At 41.2% G+C, this 24,814-nt stretch overlaps 1 protein-coding gene across 3 annotated transcripts in view; it reads left to right on the top strand.

The window, feature by feature from the left end:
- The window catches only part of LOC117402339 (phosphatase and actin regulator 2-like), a 132,296-nt gene that overhangs the window by 60,878 nt on the left and 46,604 nt on the right, over window positions 1-24,814 (top strand). For all 3 annotated transcript variants that reach the window (XM_059024346.1, XM_059024345.1, XM_034003384.3), the window contains exons 2-3: window positions 5,511-5,678; window positions 17,070-17,150. In XM_059024346.1, coding sequence (XP_058880329.1) covers window positions 5,511-5,678; window positions 17,070-17,150 — 249 coding nt within the window. The remainder of the gene's footprint in view (window positions 1-5,510; window positions 5,679-17,069; window positions 17,151-24,814) is intronic.

The raw sequence follows: 24,814 nt of genomic DNA, 5'->3' as shown, positions 1-24,814 counted from the left end.
ATGTGCTGTTTTAAAACATAAATAAATTCCGTAATATAACTGGTATGTATGTCAAAGTGCTTGATTTCTCTGGTTTATTTAGAGGTTGACCAACATGTGAAATGCCATGACTGGAACATATCCCGTTCTTTAGTTATTGTTTTCCAAGATCACTACATACACACAGTAAGGAACGGAAGATGATGGTGGTGATGATGATGATGATGATGATGATGATGATGATAAAGAAGAATGACAAATTTTACCTTAGTTTGACTTATATCTTAATATTTTTTCTGGAGCAATAGGTAAAAGAGCAGTGTGTCCCCCACCTGGGATTGAACCTATGACCCTCCAGTATGTAGTGAAGTGCCCTAACCATTACACCACTGAATCAGCCCAATAGTATTTTTTTTAGTGATGTGCTGTTGTGTACATATGACATTACAGTATTTTTGTCTGGTATGTATGTGTCATTGTATAGTGTGTGTGTGTGTGTGTGTGTGTTTGTGTAGTTTTTCACATTGGTTATTGTAAAACTATGTAATGTGGTGCAGTAAAAATAATGAATAGCCCTACATGAACTGGAGTTTGTTTGTTTGTTTGGTTTCACATTGCAGAAAGTTCAAAAGGAGTGAAGAGAAACGTACCGAGTCCCTTTCTAAGTAAACCGAGACTACAGTTTCAAGTGAGGTGTCAAAATGCCTTGGTTTGTCAAGTAACATGACAGACAGTACAGGTGATCAGGAAAAGCTCCTCCCACTCCAAAGAAAGCAGACTGTCTGGCTGTAAATGAAGAGTGAACTGAAAATGTGGGCTAGATAAAGAGATAACAAAACTGTTTGGGGTCTTATGCCCTGTGCCGCCTATAAATTGTACATGTATCCAACAACTTTTCTATTTTAGCGTTTGTAGTTTAATAACCATAAATCACAAATTAAAACCCAGTATATCAACAGAAAGGTATTGAGTAGACCTTTCCAATGATATCATGTGTTTTGTTGTAGGGTGTTTTATAGATTTTGTCTTATAAGCAACGCCCCCCAAAAAATATTGAAATATGAAATATGAATAATTCAAAAATGTGCAAATTTTCATATTTTTCCAAATGATGTAGAAAAAAAGTTAGAGTATATGGGAGATGTGCACTTTTATGAGGATTTCAAATATGTAATCAGAATTGAAATTGCTTGTACAGTTGCAGAGCTACATAAGGTTTGTAATGCAAAAAAATGTGCATAAGAGCCAAAATGGCAGATGTAGAACTGAAAGTGAAATTGAAGAAACCTGGAAATATAATATAATCCTGTTTGTGGTTAAAGTTCATTATTTATGTGTAGAGGTCGCCATATGTATGCCAATCTTCCTTATGAGTGAAGATATAGCTTCTGAGATGTGTTGTGCATCTGTCCTCTGCACAGACTGCATGGGCACAAACTGCACAGTCACCAGCCCTTTCTGCCAGAATCATACATGTACTAGCTCCTCTTCTATGACAGCGCTATCAGAGTCATACATGTACTAGCTCCTCTTCTATGACAGCGCTATCAGAGTCATACATGTATTAGCTCCTCTTCTATGACAGCGCTATCAGAGTCATACATGTACTAGCTCCTCTTCTATTGTCACACTTTCTGACTGACGATCTGCTAAGCATTAACTTACTATGTTTTTTGAAGCTTTAAAACAAGTCAGTTCAAGATAGTTGATTCCAGTAAATAGTAAATTCACCAAAATGAATCTTAAATACCAGATAAGAGTTTACTTTATTTAACATGGTTGCATTACAGTTTAATAGCAATCCATTTGAATCCCTTTTTCAGAGTTTGTAGCACGCAAAATAGTATTATTATTATTACAGAAAATATTGGACATGCTGTGCTATATTTAAAAAAAAAAACAAAAAAAAAACTTGTAGCATCATAATAATAATAATAATAATAATAATAATAATAATAATAATAATAATAACGTGTTGGACCTGGGGCACTTCCTAATATACAAAGTGTTTAAAACAGCAGTCCCTGTATTAAAATTAAAACTTCACCGCTTACACTTTTGTGAGGTTAAAATACTCACAAGTTGATTGCGTTTGTTCAGCAATTGATACCCATGCATTCTCCTTTTTCATCTGATCTTATAATCAGGTGTATCGATTGCATGTACGCAGGGATAAACACTGAGCAGCTTCTCGACAAACAACCGGTCATCCATTTTGGCGTTGTAATAACCATAGTGACAAGGTCAAAGTTCAGTTGATTTAAACTGTCATTGAGTACAGTCTGATCAGGGCGATTGCCGGTAGAAAGTATAAACTGCACGGCGACACCACAGCGATGATCGCAGGTCACCTTGTTCTTCAACGACAGTCGAGCGATGGAATATAAACCGGCCTTAACACTTTAAATGCCACATTGTTTTTCACTAACATTCCACATGATTTAGTAAGTGGTTTTATATATCCTTGAATATCTAAAAAAAAAATTAAAAAAAAAAATGATACAAGAAAAGTACAAAATGATAATATATTCCCTACTTTACCTGCTATGAAATGGTTGGTTGTAAAGGTATGCATTTTATTATTTGATTGGAAAACTGGGTAAAAATCCGTAGCATATACAGTAGATAAATGTGAAATAAAATCAGGATTAGGCAATTCAATTAACTAATGTGTAGACAACAATCATTCGACTTTAGGACCATTTAAATTGCAAGCATTTTATCAGGTCCTTGAGCCAACATCACCAGCTGTAGAACAGGAAAACAGCTAGTTGTAACCAGGATAAATCTACTTTACAAACTGCTGGTATTTCCAACAGAGCTTGTTAAGTGTCTAGCTAAGATGGCAAACCTGATAAATAAATGAAAATATTGATATACTCTGAGGAAGTAGACTATCATTTTCAAGAAAATGTATCACTGAAAATGTATGTTTGTAACAGTTTTTAACCTTCACTACTTTTGATCTTTCCAGACATTAGAATATCACTATCAAAACTAGGCATGATGATGGCTAATTTCACAGACCCTAATTGGTACTGTTCTTGGACCACCTTACCTAAGGTAGTCAAAGATGAATGCTAATTTCGGCCTGTGATACAAGCCATAAATATATTTTATGACTTTTAAACTTTGAATGTATATTTATGTTCAGTATGGTTTATTATATATTTTGGTGAGAATATTCTAATGATACTGTAGAAACATATACATTTATTAGCAGTGTTAAGTTCTGAATTCAAACCACATTTTAATATACTTTTTTGAGGACCAAACCATATTGTAACAATACAGGCAGCGGGTGTTGCACTGCCAAGCAGTATTATAATAACAATGGAACATCGTAATATATACACATATACAAAACTTATTTTTAATTGTAATTGTAGTTTTCTGTGAAAGTCACTCATTATTAGGTGTAACCTCAAACAATTGGTTAAAAATGCAGTGACAGCCACACGGATTCACCCATACAGAATTCTCTCAAAAACCACTGTCATCTCAATTCTAACTTATCCTAGATAATGATGTACACATACCTAATATCTCAGTGGTTAGACATGGCTGCTTCCAGCAGCATGCTTCAAGTGTTCTTGCTGATTAGTGTTGGGAGAAGCAAAACTACATTTCCTGCTGTGGTTCACTCAGCTTCCCTAAAGTGCTTCCCCTAAATGCATCCTGTTTTGTTCTTTATGTGCGTGTGTGTGTTTCATTGTTGCTATTCTCACTGTACTATATTTAAATAAATAAACTTTCTACAGGGAATTGAATGTACAATGTTTGTTATAAAATATAAAACTGTATCTTTCAATATTTTTTTAATGTATTATTTTTACAGCTACTGGTAGAATGCTTTTTAGGAAGAAATGTATGTGTTTGCTTTTGTCATTGATTCTGACAGGCATGTACAGTATCTGGTTTATATCTGGCAGAGTACTAATTCAAATAAATGCATTGCCCCTGACATTTGGCAACATTTGCAATTGTAAAATGATTTAACTATTCTAGCATTTTGTTATGAACTTACAGACATTGAGGAACTAATTGTGTTTATTTTTTATTTGTATTTATAGAATGAGAGGTGGTTGCTTCGTGCAGATTTCGTACTGTAAAAGTAGCAGGAGGATCTATTTTGTATGGTCATATTTTATTGTAGAGGTTCCTGGCATTGTTGAGAAAGCTTCTTCCCACTGCCTAGCTGTATTCAGTGCTGCTGCCGGGAGACTGATTTGCATAAAATTACTTTTGATAATGTAAAAAAACAAAAAACAAAGCAGGAATGGTACTGTCCAATTTATCTTGGCATCTGTCTGTTGTAGCGACAACCACTTAGCCATGCTAGTTTAAATTCAGGTTTGCAGTGGGTTACAGCAAACACTTTCTTGTGGGGAATGTTTATATATTTTTGTTTGCAAACTCACAAACAATCACACTTTCTTGAGTTCTAGAAATACTGTCTGCAGTTTTTATCTCATCAAAAGCCTCAAAGACATGTTGTTTTGAGGCAAATTATTCAGGAAAATTCACACTACTGGGCAAATATACTCCTAATCCTAACCGCAAATTCCAATTTCTCCCCAAACCTAATTCTAACTAGTCACTATTACATTGCATAATTGATATTCAACCACAGGAAGATTTAAATAATACAACAAAGTGTGGATGTCTCTGAGTGTTTAGTACTGGACGAATCAACGACCTGAACTGCAATTGGGAGAGGTAGATGGAAGTCTGTTTTTTGCTTTTAAAAGCAGCTGATTTCTTTATTTATTTCTTATTGCAGCATTGCTGTAGTCTTTCCTTAGCCTTTCTGAATTTAAAGCCAATGCTACTTTTGTCCATGCATGGGGCTTGCTTGTATGTAAGTTGTGGACTGATCATATTTTAGTAACAGTAATTAATATCTTGTCACGTATTGTCCTGTGGCATTCCCATGTACCTAAACCTATAAAATCGGAGCCTTGCTTACATATAACTTATTTATTTACGGTCCAGATTCCCATATTCATCAATTAAGCTCAAGGTATGATGGCTTCCGAGGTGCAGGTGTATGTTGTGCTTCTTTAAAATACAACATACTTTCAATAACTCTTACCTAATACATTGCCATCATTTGAGTCATTTTTAAAGAAAATAAATGACAAAAATTTAGAAATGTAGAAATATATATTGGTTTTTCCTACCAGACTTAAGCTCTCAGAAGCAGCTTACCTGTGTCAGATGTGTTACTTAAACAGGAAGTGCAGCATGAAAAAGTGTGCAGAAGATATTCCACAGTTTTGTTGTTTATAAATATTGTGAAAAAATACAATTTAAAAATCTAATTTAACGTAAATTGTACGTCGTATAGGAAAATCTAATGTGAGATCTATGAAACAATGCTACTTGAGACTTTGTTAATACTTTTACGTCTTCAAGATCATTGCGTGCCAAATCCCATAGTAGCAAGAGACAGTGGCAAGATGTGCTTGCAAGGATACTGATCTGTCCAGAGTCTGGCTGTTGATTGCTGTTCCTGCTCTTTGTTTTAGTTGACGGGTTGGAGAAGATATCACTTGCTAACTCTGATGTGGTAATCCCAGGATCTCAGACACCTCCACTCAAGAGAAAAGGCAAGCTTTCATCTTTGGGAAACATTTTTAAGCCTTGGAAATGGAGAAAGAAGAAAACGAGTGAAAAGTTTCAAGAAACCTCAGCAGGTACCTGTATTTTTAAGTTTTAATCTTGGGAGGTATATTTTAAGATTTAATGTTAACTGACTTGGGGGTACAAGTTAAATTAGAACAAAAGTATTTTAATTATGTACCATTTTTTAATAAGCATAATATAAGGTTATTATTATTATACATATAAAGAATTACAGTACAATTAAGACCAAGATACAATGACTTTAGTCCTAATAAGAGCAATTTATTTATAAGGTTCCTAATATAAATAAATGTACTTAAAATACAAAAATTTAAGTTTAACTTGGTAATATACAGTGATAGCCAAAATCATCTATTTACATAATAAAATGTCAAATTTGCAATCCTGTTTTTTCTGACTGCATTAAATCAGCTGCACTTCATTAGTCCTGCCACCAGGTGGCAAAAGAGAGCCAAAAATAAATTAAACAAAACAGCAGGAAATGCAGAGGACTTAGACAAGCGCGCATTTTGTTAGAGCGTTGCTGAACTGCACATGGTTTGGAGTTACGCTCTTACGTCAATTTATTGTTCGCGCTCGTTCAAATGGGAGGAGTAAAATATATCAATATATCAACTGTTTTATAAGTGCTTACAAGTATAAACACCCCACAAAACACCCAGCCTTTTTTAAGCACACAGGAGATGATCACTCCATCAAGAATCTCAAATGATATGCAGCGTCCTTATTATAATATTAATGTGAATATTATGGATGTCACTCAATTTAAATTTTTGATTGGTTAATTTATGGGTAGTCCCGTAGAAATTGTCGTATAGGTCGCACTGGTGTAAAAGTCGCTCCCCCTATTGAGAGTTCAATTTTAGGAAAATTCTTTTTTTGTGTTTTAAAATATATATTTTTTTACAATTGATTTTTTTTCCCTACATGCTCAACACTGATAAATAATGAGATACACAGGTTTAGTTTCAAAATATCCCTTGTTTGAAAAATTTTATTTAATTAATAATTGTACAGTGTTTTTGTTTGTAGTTAAACTGCTGGAAACTATTCAGTTTTTCAAAATGTCTAATCAATTGGTTCAAGTAAATTTTAAGTGCAATATCAAAATATGATTTCCATTACACGAGAGTAGATGTTAAAACTTCATGCTGATTTGAACTCTGCTCTCGCCAAGATAAGCACCAACTAAAACGTAGCTTTACAGTAAGCTAATGTGATCCATCTGTGTCTCTGTCCATTTGCGTTTCCTTCCATATGATGATGTAGATAAACTTCTGTCTGGTGTTGATGGCTGAAGTGTAATGCTGGCTCCAGGGATCAGCTTATTTGCCTCCCTGGCGCATCAGCACACACAATGGCTGTGATGCTGGCTCCAGGGATCAACCACAGTGCGGTCTCCCCAGCGCATTAGCATGACAACCGTCTCAACCACAGCCAGTTGCTGCTCCTGTCTGCTGCTTCAGATGAGTTCTTCACTGTGCAACGCAACTCTTGGCCACTGAATCCAACGTCTCTGAGAAACCGGGTTGTAGAGTGTGCCACAAATCTTCGACAACCCACCTCCACTGGGTAAACCCGGACTCTCCATCCTCGCTGTTCCGCTTCAGTGGCTAGTTGAGCATACCGCAGTTTCTTCCTCTCATACGCCTCATCTACAGCATCCTCCCATGGCACTGTTAACTCTACCAGGTGGACAAGGCGTGCTGATCCAGACCACAAGACAAAATCTGGTCGAGGGTTAGTGGTGGCAATCTCAGGTGGAAAAATAAGCCGTTGACCAACATCTGCCAGCATTTTCCAGTCTCTAGCAGCTTCCAGTTGTCCTTGGTGGTTGCTGTCCTAAGCGGAGGAATGTTGTCTTTTGTGTGTAATGTTTTGATGGACCTGGTGGCAATTTATTGGTCATGTTACACTTGTCTTCCAATGCTAAGGCCAAACATCGCAGCACCTGGTCATGGCGCCAAGTAAACCGACCTTGGCTAAGAGCCACCTTACATCCTGTCAAAATGTGCCTTAATGTTGCAGGTGATGAACACAAAGGACATGAGGGATCCTCTCCTACCCAGAGGTTTAGGTTCTGTGGTGATGGGAGAACATCATATGTTGACCTGATGAGGAAACTGATCCTGCTCTGTTCCATTGACCATAGGTCTTGCCAGCCAATCTTGCGTTGTTCCACACTCTCCCATCTCATCCATTCTCCCTGTTTGGCCTGGGAAATGGCCTTTATACACCTCATCTTCTCCTCCTGCTTTTGCACCTCGTTGACTACCAGCTTCCTCCATTGAGCTGGGGCTGCCTTGTGCCATGTAGGAGGAGCTGAACTGAGACCAAGACCCCCTCTTCCATGCTGAACTTGCCCTATGATATCACCAATTCCAAGGGCAGCCTTTGCATTCTCCATAGCTTTCTTTGCTGCCCACTTTCTTCCAGTTTTCAACACAGGTGCTGCCTCCCTTATGCATTTGTCGCGTGACTCTACTAATGTCATTTCCAGTCGGACCTTGGCACACTTAAACTCCTCGGTTAGAGCGGAGACTGGTAGCTGCAGTATTCCTTTACCATAAAGTCCCACTCTGCTGAGGCAGTGTGGGACTCCCAACCATTTCCTGATATATGAACTGATTAAAGCTTCCAGCTTCTCTACTGTTGTCAAAGACACCTCGTACACAGTCAGTGGCCACAGCAGCCTCGGCAGTAGACCAAACTGAAAGCACCAGAGTTTTAGTTTGTCTGGTAAAGCACTGCTGTCTGTGCTCTTCAACCCTTCCACTGCTTGTTGTCTAACTTCTCCCAGACGAACTGTGTCCTTTAGATCCCCATCGTACCATCTCCCAAGACTTTTCACTGGCTTCTCAGACACTGTTGGTATTGCCTCACCATTAATGTAACATTTGAGCTACTACTTTACCTTTAATTATAGAGATGCACCTTGATTTAGTGGGCTTGAATTGCATTCGTGCCCATTCAATGTTATTGGTTAATTTGCCCAATAACCGATTAGTGCAGGCTACTGTTGTAGTCATGGTTGTCATGTCATCCATGTATGCTCGAATTGGTGGTAGTCGCATTCCAGAAGCCAAGCGCTCAGAAGCTCTCCTCCCACTACCCATTTTGATGCCCTAATGATTACTTCCATTGCTATAGTAAAGCCAGTGGAGAAATGGTCCATCCTGCCATTATTCCAACTTCTAGACATTGCCATGTAGTGCTGAATTCTGAAGTTGAAAAACTAAATTGCAAATCTCCAAATTAGGCTTTCACTAAATTTGTTATTGTCATCGGTACACTGAAAAAATCAAATGCTGCCCAAAGAAGTTCATGTGGCACTGAACCATATGCATTAGCCAAATCCAGGAATGTCACAAGGAGCTCCTTCCTCTCCTTTTTAGCTGATTGAATTTGTTGCCAAATCTCATTGATTGTTCTAAGCATCCTGGGAAACCTGGAATGCCCGCTTTTTGAATTGAAGTGTCAATGAAGCAGTTCTTTAATAGGCAAGCTGGCAATCTCTGAGCAATAATGCTGAAGAAAATCTTGCCTTCTACATTTAATAGGGAAATAGGGCAAACTGACTACTGCTTGTAGAATCTTTTTCTTTAGGTATAAAGACTCCACCTGCTCGACGCCATGCTCTTGGTACAGCCTGTTTTTCCCATGCCACTTTCATCAATTTCCACAGGATTCGTAGAACTCCTGAAGCACTCTTGTACACTCTGTACGAAACTCCATTAGGCCCTGGAGATGATGAAGCCCTTGCTTTTTTCACAGCTTGCTCTTCTTCTTTCCACTTAGGTGCACAGTCCTCCATTTGGTATTCTGGTGGATTGATAGGTGGGATGTCTGACGGAATTGACATAGGCTCCTGCCTTTTTGAATCTGTATGTGTTTCCTCCAAATATCTCTCCAGCTCAAACTTAGATGCTTTTAGTGCGCCATTCTTCTCACTGGTGAATAACTGCTTTACAAATTTGAATGGGTTTTTATAAAAGTTAGTTCTCACACGCTCCTTCTTTTTGTAGTGTTTCCGTAGGTGCTCAGCTCTGCGCAGTGTTGCAAGCTTATCTTTTATGACCCTTTGTAAGAGATTGAGTCCCTCCTTCTGACTTTGTTCTGCTCTTCTCCATTGCTTCCTCAGCTGTCTCCTTTCTCTAACTAAGCATTCAATCTCCTGCTGCCGTCTAGACTTTCCAGGAATAGTTTGTACTTTTTCCTTCCTTTTTTCAATTCCAAACGTCTCGCTTCCATATGCGTAGATGATGTCCCCAAATTTATCCAGCTTCTTTTCAACTGTTCCGCTTAACCTTTCCAACGCAAAGCAGAGATCTGTGTTTACTGTGTCCCCCGCAGTTTTCTCACAAGTTCTTGGCCATTTAACTCCAGGCTTGTGCCCATTGAGGTTTTTTTCTCTCTTATGCTGGTTTGTCTGACCGGGTTCACAAGGATCATTAGGTTCATCACTAACTGTATCCATGCAAGTCCTCCTCACGTCTATGACAGGGGTGCTGATATCCTGCGAACTGTGGTTTGCTTCCTGTCGCTGGATTTCATTCGACTGACTTGACTGACTTCGTAAGAAGTACTGATCAGTGCGAGGCCCTTGTCCCTTCTCCGTCGAGCATTTCATTCTCCCTTGATGAATCTTCAAACCCCTGACCGTTGTCGCCTTGCTCCAGCCGCAGACACCAATCAGACAAAATATATAATAAATACTACAGTACTGAATTCCAGTAGTAACAGTGTAAACCACTGACAAATGGTACTTGAACAGATTTCAAAAGTAATAATTGAGTAAATCAATCTCTGTTAACCTTTTATTTGAGCTTATCGAGTACCCAAACACTTCAAGAACAAATCATCTTTGCTGTACTGAACATTTCTTTCCAAAACCACATTTAAGACAATAGTTCCTGTTGCATTGGCTTTTACAAATTTGTTGTATTAATCTTTCACCATTTTAAGTTTGTCTTTGTTTCTTCTCCAGTCACGTATTGTTTTTTCAGCATTGCGATTTCCATGCATTTAGGTCAATTCAACAACGCGCAATTTCATACCTGTTGTATAGCATTTTCATTTTTTGTCTGACTGTCCTACTTTTTCCAGTCTCAAAGACTACAGGCCCGCGAGAGGAAAGAGGAGCAAGTGTTCAGCCAATTGTATTGCTGTGTGGGTGTTGGCATTTAGCGTTTCAACCAATTGGCACTAAGCAATACTGTGCAAGGACGGGCGTTGATCGTATCAGCACCAAGCGCTGCGAGAGACAGTGTTTACTGTACTTGATGCTTTCATTAACTGTGATGTCGGATGGCAAACTTTTTTTTTTTTTTTTTATAAATTTAGTTGTTGCCAATTATTTATTATTTTCTCCCAATTTGGAATGGCCAATTATTATTTGAGGCTCAGCTCACTTCTACCACCCCTGCGCTGACTCGGGAGGGAGAAGACGAACACACACTGTCCTCCGAAGCGTGTGCCGTCAGCCGACTGCTTTTTTTCACGCTGTGGACTCACCATGCAGCCACCCAAGAGCTACAGCGTCGGAGGAGAATGCAGCTCTCGAGCAGCTTACATGCAAGCCCGCAGGCGCCCGGCCAGGCTACAGGGGTCGCTGGTGCACGGTGAGCCAAGGACACCCTGGCAGACCTAACCCTCCCTCCCCCCGGGCTACGCTCGGCCAATTGTGCGCGGCTGTGGAATAGCCTGGACTCGAACTCGCGACGTCCAGACTATAGAGCGCATCCTGCACTCCACATGGAGCGCCTTTACTGGATATGCCACTTGGGATCCCCTTAGATGGCAAACTTTAAAAGTAAATCTAACTTATAGAATGTCACGTTTAAAACAGTCGCACATGTGCATAAACTCTAGGTTGGACTATGCAGCATAAACTCTGGGTAAGATTTTGTGCAAACAGCTAATTTTGAAGATGATTGAAGTGTTTCATATGCAATTGTAACAGGGCCAGGAACCCTGTTCATGGAAAGGGGGCAGCGCAAAGCCCTGCCATAAAATATCTTTGTTTTTGTATGTGGAGGACGAGCGAGGTGCCGTCCGCCACGTTATTGTTTGTTTTTATTTTGTATTTATTTTAGAACAGGGTACCCCTCCGCCCCTGTACAATTTATTATTTTCTATTTGTGGTGGTGGTGTTGGTGGTGTTGTTGTTGTTGTGATTTATTTGTATATATGATGGCGAGAAGCCGTATGTTTTGTTGTTGTTGTTTTACAGTGTAGATGGGAAGCCCCATCCACATTAAAAAAAAAAAAAAAAAAAAAACCTTGCAGAAGGTGACCACCTCCTGAGTTAATTGTTGCTAATCGCGAGATGGTCACCTGCATAAAAGCCTGCAGCTCTCTGCAATCTGTGTGGGTGTTCGGAATTGGAGAACAAGAGCGAGAGAGGAGTGTAAGAATTAAAAAAAAAAAAATATATATATATATATATATAGGAACAGTGAAGGCGATTGCCCAGCCTGACCTATATGATTTTTTGGTGTTCGTGATTTGTGAGCAGTGTTTTTTTGTTAAAGCCTTTTATTTTATTTGTGTTTGTTATTTAAATAAACTGCACATGCCACGCCTTTTTGCACCGCAGTATTTTGCCTTCCTGCATCTGGCCTGACGTCACCACACGGCTACCCTGTCACACATGGCGTCAAGCGTGGGATCAACAGCACCTCCTGGACTCAGGCCAGAGTAGGTACTGCAGGTGCCGCCTTTATTTCTTTCTTTATTTATTTATTTATTTATTTATTTATTTATCTCTAAATTATTGTTGAAGAGGATGGAGAGGAAGAGCTGCAAAAAGCTTTGTGAGAGCATTTTATTTTATATAAATAGATAGCTATATGTTTGTTTCTTTTTCGTTTTACTAGTTTTAATGTATTGCTCTCCTTTTAATGTTTCCTTATCATAATCCATTGTAAATTTATTATTTTTTATATATATACACATGAGGAAAGTCTGTCATTTGTGAGGAAGGATAGGCTATAAGAATTTTGAAGTGTATTTGACTTGACTTTTTTTGCGGAAAGAGTGTGTTTCCTGTAAAGCTATTTATTATGACAAAACAAATCGCATTTTTACTTCCTCATTCCGCTCTGTCCACAACAAACAAGGCAGACTGTCTCTGTTTAATCTACACTCCCATTGGCCAGAATCACAGCTGTCTCAACTCCCATTGGCCAGGCAGCGTTTCAGCAGCCTGTTCTGAAGCCTTTAGTACAGTGTCCGTATTCCCTGCGAGGTGCAGGCGATGCTCTAACTTGACGTGATTGAGCCTTCCAGGAGCGAGTAGTGCAGTCCAATTGTTATAGTCTCCACAAAGGACAGCACCAACCACTTCTGCGTTAATTTCCGTAAGATGAACACTATTGCCAAGTTCAATGCCTACCCCATGCCTCGGGTCGACGAGCTTCTCGACAGACTGGGAATGGCAGGGTTCATCCCAACTTTAGACCTGACAAAGTGATACTGGCAGATCCCCTTAACCCGCAATTCACGTGAGAACTGCATTTTCTACTCCTGATGGTCTGTTCTATTTTATATGCGAAATTAAGCCAAATGTATAGAGTACATAGGGTCTGTAATCAAGAAGACTGTGAACAGAAATTATTAGATATGCATAACAGCTTTTTACAACAAGGTTATCCTGATAAATGGCTTAATGATGCACTATCTAAGGTTCAAAGTACCGATAGGGCTGACCTTTTAAAACCTTGTAGTAAGCCTAAAAATACTTTTTTCTGTATTTTTCCCCTCTACATATAATCCTCATAGTCGTGCTTTACAAGAGATTGTGCGTAAACATTGGAATATCTTTTCTACACACATACATTTGGGTTCTACATTCAAAGATCCTCTACTGTTTTATTTTAAAAGGAATAAAAATATAAAAGATGTTGTCATTAAAGCAGATAATTTTGTTCCCCCTATCCCCTTCTTCTTTCCTCTTCCACGATCCCTGTTTAGGATTACTTGTATTACATCTAACGTAATCTATCTATTAAGTTGTCCATGTGGCTGTGGATATGTTGTCAAAACCCTTAGACCTCTCAAAATTAAATTAAGCAAACATAAAAGTGCAGTAAGGCGCAAAGACCCTACATCCCCGATAGCCAGGTATTACAGTGAGTTTGCACATAATGTAAATTCATTGAAATGCATTGGAATAGAAACCGTTTCTGTAAGTAGAAGAGGAGGTGATGTTGCTGTTAAATTATTGAGAAGAGAAACTTTTTGGATATTTAAACTAAACACATTAATGCCCAAAGAACACCATGAAGACTTTGAATTATCTCCATAGCTCTAGTTTGTTTAATTTGACTTATTGTTTCATTTTGGTATGAATGAGTGTCTTTACTGTTTAATATTAATTGTTTAATTCTATGCATTCAGCTCCAATCTACATTCTCTGGGTTATTAGTATAACCCTTTTTAACCTTTGTTAGCCAAAGTATGATATTGATATAGTGTTTGATAAATAGACATTGTATAATATGCCATTCATTTTTTGTTCATGTAACGAATGATAAGGATTATTCAAATGTAAGACATGCTGTGTTATATTGAATACAATATTTTATTGATTGTAAAATGATTAACATCTCTGCTAATTGAGTAATTATACATACTTAAAAGGTCCCAGTATCACAGGCACCTGTGAACGCTGATGAAGCCTACGGGGAGATATGTTCGTGACTGAGAACTGCACATTTTTATAAAAATGTTTTTAATTTAAAATAAAGGAAATCATTTCTAATTTTTGAGTGCAGAACTTTTTTTGGATTTCTTTATTGTATATTTTATAACCATGCCGTTTGGGCTACATGGTGTCCGCCCGCAACCTTTCAGAGACTGATGGACCAGGTGTTATGCCCACATCGTGCGTATGCGGCATCGTATATTGACGATGTGGTTAGTTACAGCTCCCCCTGCGCTTCGGATGTTGGTCTGGGGGCAGTCTTGTCCCAGCAGGTAGACGGAGTAGAACACCCGATCCTGTACCTCAGTAAAAAGATGCTCCCCCGGGAGCACAACTACTCCACAGTCGAAAAAGAGTGTTTGGCCATTAAATGGACTACACACTCTTTACGATATTACCTACTGGGACATTCATTCGATCTCGTCACAGACCACGCACCACACAGGTGGTTATACACAATGAAGGACAGTTTCTGTAAGGTCCCACAGTTGGGTAGTGCATTCAAAGCAAAGATACTACCATGAAGACCAAGGAGCTTTCAAAACAACTCCAGGATAAAGTTGTGGAAAGGCACAGATCAGGGGAGGGGTATAAAAAGATTTCAAAGGCATTGAATATCCCTTGGAGCACAGTCAAGTCGATCATTAAGAAGTGGAAGGTATACGGCACCACCCAGAATCTGCTTAGAGCAGCCAGGTACGAAGGGCATTGGTCAGAGAAGCCAGCAAGAGGCCAATGACAACTCTGAAAGACCTACAGCGTTCCATGGCTGAGATGGAATAAACTGTCCATGTGTCAACAATAGCTCAGGTACTCCACAAATCTGGCCTGTATGGAAGAGTGGTAAGAAGGAAGCCATTTCTGAAAACAGCCCATGTAAAATCCCACTTGGAATTTGCAAAAAGGCATGTGGGAGACTCTGAAAAGATGTTGCAAAAGATTCTGTGGTCCGATGAAACAAAAATTGAACTATTTGGCCTAAATGCAAAGCGTTATGTCTGGCGCAAACCCAACAATGCACATCACCCAGGTAACACCATCCCTACTGTGAAGCATGGTGGTGGCAGCATCATGCTATGGGGATGCTTTTCATTGGCAGGGACTGGGAAGCTTGTCAGGGTAGAGGGCAAAATGGATGGAGCTAAATACAGGCAAATCCTTGAGGAAAACCTGCTTCAGTCTGCAAAAGACCTAAGACTGGGATGGAGAGTCACCTTTCAGCAGGACAATGACCCCAAGCACACAGTAAAAGCGACACTGGAGTGGATTAAAAACAAGAAAGTGAATGTCCTAGAGTGGCCCAGTCAAAGCCTGGACTTGAATCCGATTGAGAATCTGTGGCAAGACTTGAAGATTGCTGTCCACCAACGATCCCCATCCAACTTGACAGAGCTTGAACAATTTTGCCAAGAAGAATGGGCGAATATTGCATGATCCAGATGTGCAAACCTGGTAGAGACTTACCCCAAAAGACTCACAGCTGTAATTGCTGCCAAAGGTGGTTCTACCAAGTATTGACTCAGAGGGGTGAATACTTATCTAACCAAGACATTTCAGTTTTTTTATTTTTCATTAACTGTTTCACAATAAAAATTCTCTTGCCTCTTCATAGTGTTGAGTAGGTTGTGTAAATCAAAAGAAAATAATAATAATAATAATAATAATAGTCTGCCATTCATAGGACACACTTGTCATTTTTTGGTGTAAATGTCCTTCTGACGGGTATGCATGCATCATCCCTGACATGTTATCTGAAATGTATGTAAAGAATGGATTTCCCTTTTTCAGTCACAATGACAACAGATTGGATATAGGCTGGTGCATCATAACATACAGCACCCACTTGATATATCGCGGGTGTCGGGGTCCAGTACAAATCCACTATATATCGAGGGCAGCGATATAGCGAGAGACCCATAGATAAACAAATAGGCTAATAACAAATACTGTACAACCACGCCGTTGTTTATCGTGGGCGTCAGGGTCCAATATAAATCCTCTACACAACCTGCTTTTTCTCATTTTTCGTATAAAAAGTTTTAATTTGTACAACAGAGGGTAATTGCTTCTCATCAACTTCTGTCTCCAATTAATTTCATGAGTCGTCTTCTCCTTTCTCAAATGCCCAATCCCGCTGCATTGAAAGAATCCACTCCCAACAGGCTTGTTGCTAGGGAGTTGACGTCACTGCCCTGTGACTTTTGTTAGTGCATTGCTGCTTCCACAAGTGAACACCTCACTGGCTAAAATAAAAACTGCAGTTAGACAGTGAAAATGGGGAGCCAATTCCAGGACCGCGATATATCCGAATCCGCAGTATAACGAGGTGTGGGTGTACCAATTATTATGTGTGAGCCAAAGAAAGCCTACACCAATACTGTATGTATTTGGTACCAATTATTTGTAAATGTTGTATTTTGCTGACAGATTGCTGATCCTTCTGCAAAATACAGCAAACACTGCCTGGGAGTTGTGGCTAACCAGGCTCATGGTTTCAGATCATCACAATGCCCATACACAAACACTGCAGTAATTCATGAGCATTGACTGGGTTAACCTGCCCAGTCACCAGATCAGAATGTTACCTCTGTAGAACAGACTTTACTGCAAATATCCAAGCCTTCATACTCTTTTATAATGGGGAATAAACTACAGTATTATTTATTGCTTGTACACAAGGCAATAATTAATTTCAGAATATGCAAGATGACTCATCTCCTTTTTTTTCTTTTAGTGTTGGAGAGAAAAATATCCACAAGGCAAAGTCGGGAAGAATTAATAAGAAGAGGTGTTCTCAAGGAAATCCCTGATCAAGGTGAGTGCAGTGCTGTGCACAATTATTTAGCCCCTCGAGGGAGGGTGGGAAGCTTAGCAGTATTGCAAAGTGGTCGACCTGACAAAAATAAACAAGCACATTTTAAAATGGTAAACGTGCCTTTAAAGTAAGATGACCCTGCAAAAGAATGACTGTGACCACCTTGTCGGTTTTTATACACAAATAACCTTATTTGACTTGAAACGTCTAAAACGATGCAAGCAAATTCCTGCACTGTACTTGGTTTGATTAAATGAGTAGTACACAACAAGCTTGAAAATGAAAGCTGAACATTAATTTAAATAAAGAACGACAACTTTGAATACAATCATATTGTAGCCTACTTCACTAAAGTAAAAACATTGTTATTTTTAAATACAACTGCTTCAGATTTTTACTGCCCGTCGATGATGGCTCTACCATGTGATATTTGACTGCGACTGGAGTTATGCATCCCGAGCCGAAGGCAAGGGCACTAACGAAAGTTGGGGTCAACTATCACACGGTAGAGCCATCATCGAGAGGGCACTATCACTATTAGTTATTTTTACCATTGTTTTCTTTAAAAAAAAAAGAAAAAAAAAAGAAAAAAAAACACCTTAAAACCTAGATTTAACTTAAATTGGTAGTGATTCGTCGGGTATCTTTCTGCTGAGTAAAGACGTTCTAAGAAAATAGTTCCAAGGAATGGGATGAGGAATGAACGGAGCAATTACTGGACAGTCTGTGTACGGCAGAGCCTGAACTACAATCTCTCATTAAATACCACTCTAAAATGTCTCCTAACTGATCATGTTTCTACCTTCAGCCAAACTCTTTCTCTTCTGAATCTATATATGAATGGAGCAATGTTACTGAACTGTCCACGTCTTGCTCTGTTGTTGTTGAAAGATACTGTGTCTGTGTACAATGTATTTTAAAGAATAAACAGGACAAAAGCAAAACCAGGCCGTGAAGCTTTTTTGCTCAAAAGTGCTTTACCAATGTTATTGCAAACGAGACAATTGTGTGATTTGTATGTGCCGTGCTTCATTTACTGTATTGTATCATGACCCCTGTATCGCGCTATGTATCGTATTGTGACCCTGTATCTCGCTACATATTGTATCGTGACCCCTATATCGAGCTGTGTATCGTGACAACCTGTATCGCGCTACGTATCGTAACCCCCGTATCGTAACCCCCGTATCATGCTACGTATCGTATCGTGACCCTGTATCACGCTACGTATCGTATCGTGACCCCTGTATCGCGCTACATATTGTATCATGACGCCTGTATCGCGCTACGTATCGTAACCCCCGTATCGTAACCCCCGTATCGTAACCCCCGTATCATGCTACGTATCGTATCGTGACCCCCGTATCGCGCTACGTATCGTATCGTGACCCCCGTATCGCGCTACGTATCGTATCGTGACCCCCGTATCGCGCTACGTATCGTATCGTGGCCCCCGTATCGCGCTACGTATCGTATCGTGGCCCCCGTATCGCGCTACGTATCGTATCGTGGCCCCCGTATCGCGCTACGTATCGTATTGTGGCCCCCGTATCGCGCTACGTATCGTATCGTGACCCCCGTATCGCGCTACGTATCGTATCGTGGCCCCTGTATCGCGCTACGTATTGTAACGTGACCCCCGTATCACGCTATGTATCGCATCGTGACGATACTGCCGATACCCAGCCCTAGTTGCACATGTTATGCTTTACATTTTTCTATATATATGGAAAACAACTTATCCAGTTTTTCCACAAGTTGTTCTACATACTGTAAGTTGCAGAACAACTTCCACAAGTTGTTCTACATACATCAGTCACTTTTAATATAATTGTCATGATATTAACACCTAATTTGCTAACCTAATGACATTTAGATCTTAAATACCACTTAATAAACTCTTCATTGCCATTTCTTATTCTACACTATTTTACTGTTGGTATGCATATAGCTATGGCCATATGTTTAGCATCACCCTATATGTATATGAACATAATTTGGATATTTTATTTAACATCATGTAATGAGAAAAACTACAAAATTATTATTAGTTTATTTAGCAGACGCCTTTATCCAAGGCGTCTTAAAGAGACTAGGGTGTGTGAACTATGCATCAGCTGCAGAGTCACTTACAACAACGTCTCACCTGAAAGACGGAGCACAAGGAGGCTAAGTGACTTGCTCAGGGTCACACCATGAGTCAGTGGCTGAGGTGGGATTTGAACCGGGGACCTCCTGGTTACAAGCCCTTTTCTTTAACCACTGGACCACACAGCCTCCTAAAATTTATATTGCAAACGTCTACCAAAAAACCATAATAGTAGTACTTGGTATTTGCAGTGCATTACATTGTGTTTTAAGGCTTCCTTAACCCTCAGGTGTAAGGTTCAGTTTCTTCTTAAACGTAATAAGTCAGTTTTCTTAAGTTAATTTCAGTCAAAAGAATATTATTCAGGAACACAACAAAACAATACTGTAAACAAATTTAAAAGTCTCAGCAGATGGAATCTTGAGCTGGCATCAGTATAGATGTAGTTTTCTGAGCTGCCATGGCGACAGAGGTAGTGTTTCTGCGCGACAGAGCTACAGGTAAACTTATAAATCTCGATTACGTAGTTTTCGAGTCACGAAACAGTGACATTAATATACTGGTCAGGTTACATCCAACAGGACACGGGGTTCGACCCAAAAGAGGTGTAACCCAGTAATTCTTACCAATTCCAGAGCTGACCCCCCCCCTCCGATAGGAGGTAGAGTTCTAGGGTTACATTGTGTCATTTAAGCGGATGTTTGTGGTTTTCACATATGATCAAAAACAGCTGTTTAAGCAGAAGTTCCATATCTGGTTTTACCAGATAAGCTTGTGGTTTTACAATAGAAATGAGGAAACTGCGCATTTTGTGACGAACAAAGATGGGACCCAAGGTTGTACCAGTTCAGCTTGGTCTCATTGAATCAGTGTATGTGCGGAATGTCTACGTGCAGAGTTGCATGGCTCACTGGTTTGGGCTGTGTTTGGCAGTAGAGATCGAAAAGCCTTACATTAAACACATGAAAATAACAGAATGTTCAGAGACAGAGTTTCAATGCTACAACTTCTTTCAATGGCCTCAGTAAGTGGACACTACTGGCTGTCCTATCTTTCAAACTTGGACGGCATAGGTGGTAATCCTGGCGAGCAGTGCTGACTTTTGGGTGTCGAGACATGGGGTCAGCTTTACAGCTTCCAGTCGTCTTATATTTTTGGATGAGTCTAGATACTGTGCTTTGGCTTACGTAACATCTGTTGGCTACCTGATTACTGATAAAACCTTCCTTATGAAGTGTAGTGATGGCTGAGCGTGTTTCCAAGGAGGTATGGATCTTCTCCATGGCTTGCTTTGACCCGTAACCACTTCTAATTGCCACCTTTTGATTTCTTCTGATTAAGTAACACGTGTCAAGATGTGTGATGTCTTTTCAGAAACCGTGTGCTTTCATGTTAGATTTCGAAATGTCACAATTTTTCAATTTGTAACTTTCGTTAAGTATATGGAAAACTATAAAATAGTATGTAATTTAACATGTTAACGTAACATTATTCATCAGGTTTCATTTGACTTTATGAAGCAAAATTTGATAATTATATGGTGAGGCAATGGTTTTGGCCATAGCTGTACATGAACATAAGAACTCCAATATTTTCTGATAGAGATAGAGATAGAGATATACAGGATAGATAGATACACACACACACACACACGTCTTGAACTGGATGCGAGCGGTGATCGGGAGCCAGTGGAGTTGCATGGGAGAAGCGAGGCAGAGCGAACACCAGGTGAGCAGCGGAGTTCTGGATGAGCTGGAGCGGACGGGTGGCGGACACAGGGAGGCCAGCCAGGAGGGAGTTGCAGTAGTCTAGACGGGAGAGTACCAAGGCCTGGACCAGGAGCTGGGTGGCGTAGTTGGTGAGGAAGGGTCGGATTCTTCGTATGTTGCTCAGGAAGAATCGGCAAGTGCGTGCCAGAGTGGAGATGTGCTGGGAATAAGAGAGGCAGGAGTCTAGGGTGATTCTGAGGTTCTTAGCTGAGGAGGCGGGAGAGAGTGTGGTAGATTCCAGAGGAACGGAGATAGAGAGATCAGAGGAGGGGGAGGAGGAGGAGGGAAAGAAAAGGAGGTCAGATTTAGAGAGGTTGAGTTTGAGGTGATGCTAGTGCATCCAGGAGGAGATAGCAGACAGACAGGTAGAGATACGGGAGGGGATGGTGGAGTCAAAGGTGGGGAAGGAGAGGAAAATCTGAGCATCATCAGCATAGAAATGGTATGAGAAACCATAGGATGCGATGAGGGGGCCCAGGGAGCGGGTGTAGAGAGAGAACAGGAGAGGACCCAAGACTGACCCTTGGGGGACTCCTGTTGAGAGAGGGCGAGGTGTGGAGGTTGCTCCACGCCAGGTTACCTGGTAAGTGTGGTTGGAGAGGTAGGAGGAGAACCAGGCCAAAGCAGTGCCAGAGATTCCCAGGTCAGCGAGAAAGGATAGTAGAATAGAGTGATCGACAGTGTCAAAGGCAGCAGAGAGGTCGAGGAGAATTAGGTCTGAGAGGAGAGAGAGGCAGCTCGGGCAGAGTTTAGTGAGTTGGTGACAGACAGGAGGGCGGTTTCAGTGGAGTGAACAGAGCGGAAGCCAGATTGGAGAGGGTCGAGCAGAGATTGGTTGGACAGGAAAGCAGAGAGCTGGCGGTGTACAGCCTGCTCGAGGGTTTTGGAGAGGGAGACAGGATGGTAGCTCTGGAGGGAGGTGGGGTCGAGGGTAGGTTTTTTGAGGAGGGGAGTGATAGAGGCTTGTTTGAAGGCAGAGGAAAAGAGACCAGAAGGGAGAGAGGTGTTGAGAAGGGAGGAGATGAAGGGAAGTAGAGCAGGAGCAGCAGCTTGAAAGAGGTGAGTGGGGAGGGGGTCCAGGGCACACGTGGTGGGTTTGTGACCCTGGAGCAGGGAGGGGAGGTCAGAGTCTGAGAGAAGGTGGAGAAGGAGGGTGAGTTAGTAGGGGATGCAGTGGATGTAGGGGCTGGAGCAGGAGGGGGTACGGGGGAGGGAGAGGTGTCAAAGAGTTTGCGGATATCTGAGATTTTAGAAGAGAAGAAGGAGGGAAAGTCATCAGAGGAGACAGAGGAGGGAGGAGGAGGGGGGAGGGTTTAGGAGGGAGGAGAAGGTAGAGAATAGTTTACGTGGGTTGTTAGTGGATGCTTGGATTACAGATTGGAAATATGTACATTTAGCAGAGGAGAGAGTAGAGGAGAAGGAGGAGAGGAGAGTGTGGTAGAGGTCTAGGGCAGTAGGGAGTTTGGTTCTCTTCCATTTCTTTTCAGCAGATCGCAATGTGAATCTCGCTGAGCGGAGCGCAGAGGAGAGCCAGGGTTGGGGAGGGGAGGGGCGAGAGTCTACAGAGAGTTGTGAGAAGGAGTCAATAGGAGGGAGGTGAGAGAGAGCGGTGGAGGGAAGGACAGAAGAGGAGAGAGAGTGGAGGTTACGGCGAGAGGTGACAGTGGGGGTAGGAGGAGCAGGGAGAGACAGAGAAAAAGAGATGAAATAGTGATCAGAGAGGTCCAGGGGGGTGACAGAGGGGGTGGAGAGGCAGCAGGCCCTGGAGAAGGTGAGGTCCAGTTGATGGCTAGCTTTGTGGGTAGGAGGGGATGGAGAGAGACAGAAGTTGAAGGCATGAAGGAGAGGGAGGAATCCAGCAGAGTGGCTGGGGTTGGAGAGATGGATATTGAAGTCACCTAACAGGACAGTTGGGGTAGACAGAGAGGGGAGGGAGGAGAGTAGATAGTTGAGTTCATCTAGAAAGTGAGCGAGAGGTCCAGGGGGACGGTACAGTACAATTAGGTTAGTTGGACAGCATGAAATTCAAAGGTATTAACAGAGAGTGAGGAGAGGTCGGAGGGGACAGAAAAGAGTAAGGAGGGAGAGAGGAGAAGACCAGTCCCACCTCCCCGTCCAGTTAGACGCGGGGTATGGGACAGGATGTGGAGAGAGGACAGGGCGGCAGGAGTTACAGTGTTATCAGGGGAGAGCCAGGTTTCAGTGAGAGCAAGGAAATCGAGAGAGGTGGGAGGCAAAGGCAGAGATGAAATCAGCTTTGTTAGCAGAAGAGTGACAGTTCCAGAGTGCACCAGAGAGTGTGCTGGCGGGCGGGCGGGGGCGGGGGGGCGGGGGCGGGGGCGGGGGGGGGGGGGGGGGGGGGGGGGGGAGAGAGGCAGAGGGATGAGGTTAGAGGGGTTGGAGGAGCAGCGCGGAGAGAGGGCAGAGGACGAGAGGACAGAACAGGGATGCGAGAGACAGTCATAGCAGGACAGGCGAGACAAATAGGTACAGTGGGAGCGGTGGCGTGGAGGGTACAGACTTGACTAGTAGATGGCATCTTCCAGAGTGCTGTTAGGTTTGGATCTATTCGAACAGCGTCTCGGCGCAGGCCTCCCCTCGCTGGACTCCCACAGCTAGACTCCCGGCTCTTTTGTTGAGGCTCTTCGGTTTGCTGGTGCTTAATGCTGGCGCACAAATAGCCTGCCTGATTAATATAACAGCTGGGTGGGGAAAGAACAGCTAAACTGTGTGGAAACCAATCAAATAGCAAAACAACTTCTAGTCAATTAAACCACTCACCTGGTACTAATCACACACTACCTCAGCTAATTCAAACACCTTACAATGTTACTGAATGTAGTTAATTTAAAATTACTTGAAGCAGGAACTTGCCTATCTGCCTCAGACCCTATTTTATATATATATATATATATATATATATATATATATATATATATATATATATATATATATATATAGTAAAGTATTTAGGCCTTTAGAGCCGGAGTCTGTATTGTTTTTTCAGGTTAGTGTCTGTCCTTTTAATTACACACGGTACTCTGGACGTTCTCTTTTAAACATGTGGCGTAAGTTTATTAACAAAAGAAACAGAAAACAAACAAAACACAAAACAAAACCTAGCCCTTTTTTGGGCCCTAACTAAACAGAAGGCTGTTACTCCTATCTAACACAAGGCAGGCTAAGCCTGTTCCCCTGTTTTAAAGTTTTTTGTTTCGTTACCAGGAAAATCCTTCTTTTTCAAACACTCATACCCACTACTCAATTCTGTTCTCCACTTCAGACACCCAACCCAGAACATTCCCCTTGTGGCATTTTTATTCCCCAACTTAATTACTCATTACACTAAATTGACCAATGAGTTAAGCAATATAGGAGACCTTTACCAAGATGGCCTCCTGGTAACTTCAGCTTTACAAAGATGGAGTGTCTTCTCCTAATCCCCAGGGTTGTTATTGTTATTTATTTCTTAGCTGACGCCCTTATCCAGGGTGACTTACAATTGTTACAAGATATCACATTATTTTTACATACAATTACCCATTTATACAGTTGGGTTTTTACTGGAGCAATCTAGGTAAAGTACTATGTTCAAGGGTACAGCAGCAGTGTCCCCACCTGGGATTGAACCCACGTGTCCAGAGCCCTAACCACTACTCCACACTGCTGCCCCGGGGGTCCTAAAGCCTCCTTAGGGTCCTAAAGCCTCCTAATTAACGGTTGGTATATATACATCATCACATACCCTCCTCCTTTGCACGATCCCATGGGGTCGGGCATACAAGGTTTCTGCTGGCTGCGGAAAT

Source organism: Acipenser ruthenus, chromosome 5, assembly GCF_902713425.1.
Source record: "Acipenser ruthenus chromosome 5, fAciRut3.2 maternal haplotype, whole genome shotgun sequence".
Taxonomy (NCBI): domain Eukaryota; kingdom Metazoa; phylum Chordata; class Actinopteri; order Acipenseriformes; family Acipenseridae; genus Acipenser; species Acipenser ruthenus.
Note: the sequence above shows the minus strand (reverse complement) of the source record. Positions and strands in the feature narration are given on the sequence as shown.